This window comes from Megalops cyprinoides, chromosome 16 (assembly GCF_013368585.1).
Source record: "Megalops cyprinoides isolate fMegCyp1 chromosome 16, fMegCyp1.pri, whole genome shotgun sequence".
Taxonomy (NCBI): Eukaryota; Metazoa; Chordata; class Actinopteri; order Elopiformes; family Megalopidae; genus Megalops; species Megalops cyprinoides.
In genome coordinates this window covers 6,615,238-6,624,233 of record NC_050598.1, presented here as the reverse complement: position 1 = coordinate 6,624,233, position 8,996 = coordinate 6,615,238, and the positions used below count along the sequence as shown (strand labels likewise).

Genomic DNA, 8,996 nt, shown 5'->3' with positions numbered 1-8,996 from the left:
CCTGCTGTTTTCGAACAGTTTGTGGGTTCATTAAAGTACATTTCATTCAATCATCCATTTCAATCTCACAGAATAATTTGCTAGTCACATTAAGACATCATTCACATCTGTCTGTAGCTTGTAGCAAGACTGGCACACATGCAGTTATGCAAAAAGTTCTACCCATGCAATTCACTGTAATGCCCCCACCCTCCACAAGCGCCCTCATTTCAGAGGGTGGGCCGGACTTGTTGGCAAGAGTTGGATGCTGACAGTGCAGTTTACCAAATTTTCATGTGCATCTCATTGTACATATGTTAAAACCAATAACACCCACATGGAAACCCCCTAATGAGAAAAGAGGTGGGGAGGGGGTGACAAAAAGTGTTGTTGGTTTTTTCTGCTTAAGGCGTCACTCTACTCTTGCCCTTATCTGTGATGAAGAAATAAGTCAAGAAGTCAATTGTATGCTTTCTTCCCTGGTAGAAACACGATTCATTCAGTCTGCTTAAGTGATTGCTGAACTTGCCAAGCTATGTTAGTGAAGAATACTGGTTTGCAGCACCACTGTGCTACAAACACAGTAATGACTTGAACTCAAAAGGCAGAATGCATGTTTCTTTTTATTTCATTCAGGGATTATCTGACAAACGTTTGAGCACTAAGCCATCATCAGCGTCATGTCATCTTCCTCGGAGGGCTCTTCAATTTGTAGGTGAGTGTGGCTGGTTAATTAATAATAAGCATTGTGCTTAGTGAACCAACTGTGCCAACCACACAACGCCGATCATCACAATAAAGTATCAATCAATGATCCTCCATTCAATGACAGAACAACATCAACAACAACTAACAAAGAATTTAACAAATTGAAAACATCAGGCCTTTTGAGCCACTAATAAATCCACTTGGTACAAAGCCACCAATAAAAACATGTATGGCCATAACATAAAGGGCACCAAATCTAATTCATCATTCAATCCCTCCAGAAATAATTATTTAAGGGTAAAAACCCCAACAGACTCACATTGTAGGAGAGTCCTTTCAATATTACCATCTCTATGGTTAACGCAAACCTTCTCAGTTGCAATAGATTGTGAATCATCAACTCTTTGGCCCTTTTCATTAAAATGTCAAACAAATGGAAATTAAATGTCACAGCACCGGATACAGCAACAATGTTCATTTCAATTTTCTTGTGGTCTAACCAACACAGTATTTTTTTTTTTTTTTGAAGAGTTAATGTTGTGTTTGTGGTTGGGATGAAAGCACATAAAGTGGCCAGCCTTCACCATATGTTTACAGGAAGCACAATTTCTGCGTGCAAGGTTACCTTAAATGAAACTACTCCTTCTGGAGGATAAAACACACCAACGTTTCATAACTGTAGATCTAATGAAATTTGTGTTAGGACTAGGGCTGTCATTAACAGGTGGCTCGCTTCGTGTGTTTGTTTATAAAATTTATATTTTAAAGGCTCATTATTACGGTTTTGTATTTCTCTGTAACATAGCACAGTGTTAACAATATTAATTATAACATTCTTCCTCAGCCCTGGAACTCAAACTATTTTCTGATGCCCCAAAAAATATATATTTAAATAATTAATGTCATAAGCGTGCGACAATTAGTCGACTAATGGCTTGAACTAACGACTATTAGTCAACTAGGAAAATCTTTGGTCGGGGGCAGCCCTACTTAGGACTGAAATTAAGGACACAATTAATTGATAAGGTAAAGATTCTTTTTCCTAGTTAGCTTTTTAAAGAGCTCATTCCTCTGCATAGCTCATACTGTTAGCATTTTGTAACCACTCCTCAGGATAGCTTTACAGATGAAACCTTTGCATCATTGCCTCAAACTGCTTGAAATACTCTTTATTTGTGCTACATATGTGTTGTAATCTGTGTAATTGACTTAAAAGGAGGCTCTTATTAAGCGAGCTTGGATGGTAACTGCAGGCTAACAATAAATTGTTATTGTCTGTTGGCTTCCTGTAAACAGTCATAATGTTTTTGCCACATGATTTGTAGACATGTAGCCTACATCTAGGAAATGAATAGCTGGTATTTTTCTTTGTTTGTCAAATCTTCCCTGAACAAAACGAAAGGAAAAGAAAGAAACATACAGTTTGCCATTGAGTGCAAATCACTCTCAAAATCTGTGAAGAATACTGATAATAGGCTATTTATGTTTAATAAACATAAAACTGCTGGCTGAATTCAGCCACAAGTAAAAAGGTATGCATCAACCCTAAACTTCTGAAATTGTTGCGGTCTCCCACTCGTCCTCTCCCACTCACCTGTGACCTCAGACAAAGAGATAAGAGAATGACGAAAACCACTCCTGCATTTTTAAACAGTCCATTTCTAGGGGTTGAGGTACATTGCTAGGTAGCATGCCTCCCTGGATGAAAATTCAAATATTACATGTCCAAAATACAGTTGCTTCCAGTTAAAATAATACAACTTCAAAATAACAAAATGTATTTTTCTCTTTTTACAGGTAAGCGCAATATCCACGTATTGAGATTGTCCTTTTTTAAAAAACATTCAACTTGAAACAGGCACATAAAAGCTTGTTGTGTTTGTACCTTATTCAACGAAACTACTACCATCTTCCACTTTGTGTTGATGCATACCAATGACTTAGTCTCCTCTACGGTTTCTGTGGTTCCTCTACGGTTTACGCTTCCCAAAAGCCTGCATCTGCCTTCAGAAGCTTGGGCACCACCTGGAGGCTGAAGGGCTGAAAGCGTTTGGATGCGCACAGCTACCGCGTTATTCAGGGAGTTATCATAGGGTTTCAGGGAGCGCGACACGTCTGCCAATCCCACACACTCCTCCCCGCGTTGTTCTCACACTGTTCTGCTCCTGCTTTGCTCACGCAGTCATGTGTAAATGTTTTTCAAAAGTCTGCAGACCTTGTGCAGACATTACAGTGAAAGGACGCATGCCCTCTACTGCCGCTTGCAGACTAGGCTGAAAGTTATCCCCGCCTGGACAGGGACTGTGTCTGAGGGTGTTTCTACCACATGTAGTTTTACCGCCACGTGCTGAGACACCACATAATTACAAATGGCCTCCAGTTTGCAACCTCATTGCTGGGTGGCAAAGGCCACTGTGCGGTGCTGTGGTGCATGTGGTCAGCCAGCCTGCGGGGGCGGGTCAGAGGGCGGGGCTCGGGGGACAGCTGAAAGTGTGAAACCCAGGCAGGGTGACCCGGCCGTGGGTGTATATGTCACGGTCGGGGCCCAGGTTAATCCTTTTCACTAGGTTCTTCTCGTAGAGCAGTGGGTGGTAGGCGCCCACGGTGCAGGCCTCATCGTAGAACTGCTGGTAGTAGTGGCACAGCTTGGTCTTGCGCCGAGACGGCAGGAACTCGTACACGTGCACCACCTCGCACAGCGACATCATCAGCACCGTCCCTGCAGGTTACATCATCACTCTACACCATTAAGTCATCACTGTCACTGTTTGAAATGTTATTAACAGTTATAAGAATCATAGCTATATTAACTCTATGTATTAAAACCACAAAGCTAAAAAAATATAAAGCTTAGTCCTGCCTGCCCCAATTTTTTTGTCAAACCAATAATGGTAGTCAAATTGCAGTAGTGGAAGTTAACTGCTACTTGTGATTTTTTCAGTCGATCACTATGCTTTGGCACACACGTGTGTATTTTGTTACCCAGTTCCAATAAATGAACCACTGAGACTTAACTGAGACAATGAGCGAGGATGAGAACAGAGAATGAGAAAGAGAGGAGAGAGAAAGGGAGGGGAACAGAGAGAAAAGGGGCAGAAAGAAAGGAAAAGAGAGCCAGGGACCTTTCAAAGAGAGGCAGGTGCCCACCAAGCACCTCCTGGACCATGGAGGATATGTGGAACGCAGGAGCTGAATATCTGGTTATGACGTAGAGTATCTGTGGTAGTGGGGCATACCCAGCAGGCCGGAGGAGGGCGGGTTCCTCTGGATGGGCTCGGCCATGTTGTCCTGGATTTGCTCCCACACCTGCCACTCCATGTGTGGGTGCAGGATGTAGAAGGGCTGCTTGGGGTGCATGCTCCGGTACTTCTGGTACTGCTGGAATATCGGGTAATCTGTCTTATTATACCACTGGGGTGGGCAGAGAGATAGAGAAACACAGTGTGCACAGTCAGAGTGACAGGAATGGATATATGTGGGCCTTGGTCAGAAAAGCTAAGTTTATGTAGGTCTGGGTCAATATCGGTTAGTGTATGTAGGTCTGGGTCAGTATAACTACATTTAAGTAGGCCTGGGTCAGTATAGCTAAATTTATGTAGGTCTGGGTCAGTATTGGTCAGTATATCTAGGTCTGGATCAGTATAACTACATTTATGTGGTTCTGGGTCAGTATAGATCAGTATATATAGGTTTACACTGGAATAAGAAGATATGTGCTTCATCAGTATAAGTATGTATATGTAGATTTGGGTCAGTTTAAGTGAGTATACATAGGTTTATGTCAGTATAACTCAGTTTAAATAGCTATGGATCAGTATAGGTCAGTATGTAGGTTTGTTTTTTCATCAGTGTAAGTAAGTATGTGTGGGTCTGACTTGCCACAGACGATTATTGTTATTAATACCCCTTTATGCTATTATTACGGCCTCATTATTATTCATTTCATTAAGCTTATGTCTAGAGCCACCACTCATGCTCTGCATGAAGCTGCTTTCTGTTTCTGGGTTTGTGCATCTTATGCACGATGTCCTCAGAGGCACTGTGGTCAGTCAAGGTTAAAGATTAGGTAATCAGAGGAAGTGGGCAGTTAAGCATCAGAGCTTTGCTCACAAACCTCGTTCAGGTCAGAAGAGTAAGGGGCTGGGTCCCAGGCCACTAGGATCCCCGTGTTGTACAGAGCGCTGGACAGGAAGTAGTGGTCATCTGATGCCATCACCTGCAAACATTCAGGTTGGGTCATTCGTTACATGACCTGCAGATGCCCAATGGTCACTACATCACCTACAATTAACTGATGTCAGTATCGCTAACAATAACTATTCATCACAGCATCAGCAAACATTAATGTACAGCATTAGAGTACAGCAGTATTAAAATGTATGATAATCTACATCATCAGCCATCTGCTCTTCACCCTCACAACCGACACAACGCCCTCACAACATTTCTGCAGTGCTGCAGTAACATTACCTGGTAATTTAAGGTTCAAATCAAGCAGCTGCAGCATCACAGCAACATAGTGAAAGGAGTTGTGAGTAAGCTGAATTAGCATCGAGTGGTTTCTTCATTCATTTGTCTGTTCATGCACTCATGCTTGCGCACTCTGCAGCTGTGAGCGAGGTTGGCCGCGGCGCCTGCAATCCTGCCACCTCTGATGGCGCACAGCCTGCAGCCGTGAGACTCGCAGGAGGCGCACGGACCTAGCGGCGGGACTGGGTACCTGGGAGTTTATGAGGCGGATGGTCGTCTTTGTGCCAACATCCTTCTCGTAACCCGCCGTGGGGGCGGCGTTGAACCGCAGCACCGCGTCGTGCAGGTCTGCAAAGCAGGCAACGGCCACGGAGGTGAAAACGTGCCGAATGCATCCACCGGCAATAATCAACACAGAACTGTGACATAGCCCCGCCCCAAACTCACCCCCACCAGCGTCGCTGATGTGGAAGAGACTTTGATGATGATAAAGTGAGTGGCATGCAACTGTGTGCATGCGGGTATGAATGTATGTGTGTGAGTATGTGGGTGTGTGCATGTGTATTTCAGTGTATGTATGTAGGAGTGTATGTGAATGTGTGTGTATTGGAGGAGGGAAAGGGGTGGGAGTGTTACAACGAGGGGAGTTTCACCACCGGAACATGACTGGAAAAAATGTATTGAAGTCAGAGGAGATTGTGCTGGATGCTGTGTGAACTGTCATTTCACAAAACTCATTTCAATTGTCTGGTTGGTGTACTTATTTGTGCTAATAACACTGCCCACCAAGATGATGCAAACAGCAACTGCAGGACACCTTCTGACTTTCTGCTTTCACACATATATGTTATATGTACGGGGGCAGATGAAATAATGGAAACACTAAGCAATATATGAATATTTATTAGCTAATAAGGAGTTGGACCACCCTTCAGAACAGCTTCAATCCAATTCCCATTAAGTTTCAGTGATGTTTAGATCTGGTGGCTGGGAAGACCATGGAAGGTATCTGTTCAGCAGTGTGCACAGGGAATTATTGTCTTGGATATGGGAACATCTTGAGGATAAAATGTTTGCACCACAGGGTGCACCTGCTCACCCAGAATGGCTTTGTATTCCTTGACCTTAATTCTTCCATGCACTGAAACAGTTGGGCCTAGTGACTGCCACGAGATGACTGCCCATACTATAACATACTGTAGTACAGTCGCTATAAACAATATCATGGCAGATGCTCTGTGCTGACTGGCTGTTCCAATTCATATTTGAAAGGACCAAAGGGTAGATGTAGAGAGAACGGGAGTTTGGAAACCAAAACAAGGGTGTCAAACCATAATTTAACACCCCGACTGCTGTTGCCTGCACCGGGGAGCCTTCTGAGTGGCATCAGATGCCACTGTTGACCCGAGCACCTCTCACGGTCTCTCTACGGAACCCCCTAAATAGCTTGGTGAAGGCTCCGCCTTCACAAGTTTCTCGACATCGTTTTTTTCCACAGCATTTCTGGAAAAAATCGATGTCGAGAAACTTGTTAAGGCGGAACCTTCAACAAGCTATTTAGGGGGTTTCGTAGAGAGACCGTGAGAGGTGCTCGGATCAACAGTGGCATCTGATGCCCGCGTGTGAGAAGGAAGTGGAGCATTTGAAGATGTTTTTGTGTGTTTCGGGCTCGTCCCTGCCCCCCATACACAGCGCACAGCAACAGATAAGGAACCCCATCTGAAAATGTGTCATTCAACAGTATGAAAGCAGGTGCGGGATGGGGGATGGGTAGGAAGTTTAGATTTTAGATTTAGAGTTCTTTGTAGGCACAGAAACTAGCTTTGCATCAAAGTTGCTCCTCCATAAAGTAAGTCTCACACAATTAAAACATACAAGAAGCTACACATTAAAATATATGGGAATACAAGCAGACATCATTATATGAAAATATGTTATATGTGAAATGTATGAAAAGAGATTTCCAGTGAACATTCAATTAAAATATTGCACATCACATAGCCAACAAAATCATGGCATATGCAGACATGGTTCTACACAACTCCCATGTGTTTTTTAAAGCGCATTACCATTAGTTGGGCGTGGTGGATGAGGGGGTGTGGTGTGGTGGGTGAGTGGGAGAGGGGCCTGCCTTACCGATCTCGCTTCCCAGCCCAGAATGCTTCAGTGACCCCGCTGACGACACGACGGCACAAGTCTTGAAAAGCCCCAGGTCAGTGGTAAGAGCTTGTGGAGGCAGCAGGAAGCCCCAGGGGAGCTCTGAGAAGGGCGCAAGGTCAGAGGTCAGGGTGCTGACCCTCACTCTCCCTTTGAGTCGGCACAGGAGCTCTGGGCCGCTCAGCTTACGGTGACCCGATCCTGCATCCCCGTTTCCCTGGAACTGCACCCCGTACTTGTTCATGGCCTGGTCACCGGGGGGGGAGGGGAGCAACAGAGATATGCAGAGATGCCAGGACAGAAGGAGGCAAAGGAGGACAGAGTGGAGAAGAAGGGAAGGAAAGAGAGACAGGCACAGTCTGATATGTGAAATATGAAAAAAGAATAGCCAACCCATGAGAAGCTCATGCGTTTCTTTAAAAGCCTCTCTGGACAGCTACACATATGGGACAAAGCCTCTCTACGCAGCTATGTGTATGTGAGTGGGTTTTGCTGTTCACAATTTTACAAATGTGGACTGTGTTCAAATGGTGAATAGCTGAGGATCCACTATTCTTTCCTTCCCTTCCTTTGGCTGTATTCCTTTATTCATTCATCTCTCTTTACCCAAATATCCATCAGTCAGTTATTGTCTACATCTCTCCCACATCCCCCTCGATAACCTCTTCCCCCATCGATAACATCTTCCTTCGTCTATCCCTCCCTGTCCCTGCATCTTTCTCTTTCTCCTGATCCTCCCCTATAAACAGACTGTCCTCTGTCAGCCATCTCTCCCTAAATTCCTCTCCTTCTCATATTCTCTCCTGATGCTCCCCTTTATAGTCCAGTCTCTTCTCAGCCACCTGTCTTTCCCCCTCTCCCTTTCCCACTGCCATCCCTCTCTTCCTCCTTTGCCCTTTTCCTCACCTGGTAGTTCTGAAAAACCTTCTTCAGTCTCTCTCCCAGCATGGACTTCGACATGTCCTCATTCCACACCTGCCCCTCCATGGAGCGCTGTCCAAAAACATTGTAGTTGGAGTCGCCTCTGCCTCTGTCCTGTCTTGGCTGTCCATGGAGCAGCTTCCCCACCATCTGACTGACAGGCCAGGGCACCAATCGGGAGAGAAGTCCCTCCCCCTTCTGCCTCCCGAGCCTGCTGCCCCTTTCCAATGTGGCATTGGGGGAGGAGTCAAGGGGGACATGGTGGTGCTGACCCGCTGGGGGGCTCTGGGGGTGCCTGGAGATGGGTGTCCCAGGAGTCCTTGTGATTGCACCACCTGGCAGTTGGGTCCTGGACCGCTGGCGGGTATGGGCCTGGACCCCCCAGAAAGAATGGGTGATGGGGACCCTCTTCTCGGCGTAGAGGGAGTACAGGAGCCCTGTGACCAAGCCAAAGAGCCCCATGCAGATCGCCCAGCGCAGAGCACAACGTCGCAGAAGGAACCGCCGGCCAACTGGGTCCATTGCTGCCCCTGTGTCCTGGGGGGGGTAACTAGAAAGCCAGACCAGAGAAGGTGGAATTAAGAGGGGAGGAGAGTGGGAAGGAGATGGGTAAGGCGCCAGAAAAAGCAGCGTCAGTCTGAACTGAAGAGCAAGACTGTGATATGGAACAGGGTGAACCCAAATGCAGAGATTATTTGAGACACAGAAGGTCTGGTTCAAAGAAAAGAAAGTTACAGCATGAGCATGGCAACTGAAGAGAG

General features: G+C 45.5%; 1 protein-coding gene across 3 annotated transcripts; it reads right to left on the bottom strand.

Annotated features, from left to right (window-relative positions):
- Positions 1-2,641: 2,641 nt before the first annotated feature.
- On the bottom strand, positions 2,642-8,430 carry LOC118791048 (beta-galactoside alpha-2,6-sialyltransferase 1-like). 3 transcript variants are annotated; one of them, XM_036548273.1, is made up of 6 exons: positions 8,221-8,430; positions 7,294-7,561; positions 5,408-5,505; positions 4,802-4,903; positions 3,924-4,098; positions 2,642-3,406 (listed from the first exon to the last, which is right to left on the bottom strand). In XM_036548273.1, the coding sequence occupies exons 1-6, from the start codon at positions 8,383-8,385 to the stop codon at positions 3,147-3,149; spliced, it is 1,068 nt and encodes a 355-aa protein (XP_036404166.1). In that variant the 5' UTR covers positions 8,386-8,430; the 3' UTR covers positions 2,642-3,146. The 3 variants fall into 3 exon arrangements, with proteins under 3 accessions (XP_036404166.1, XP_036404167.1, XP_036404169.1); XM_036548274.1 differs by having other exon boundaries at positions 3,924-4,065; XM_036548276.1 differs by having other exon boundaries at positions 3,924-4,062.
- Positions 8,431-8,996: the final 566 nt, after the last annotated feature.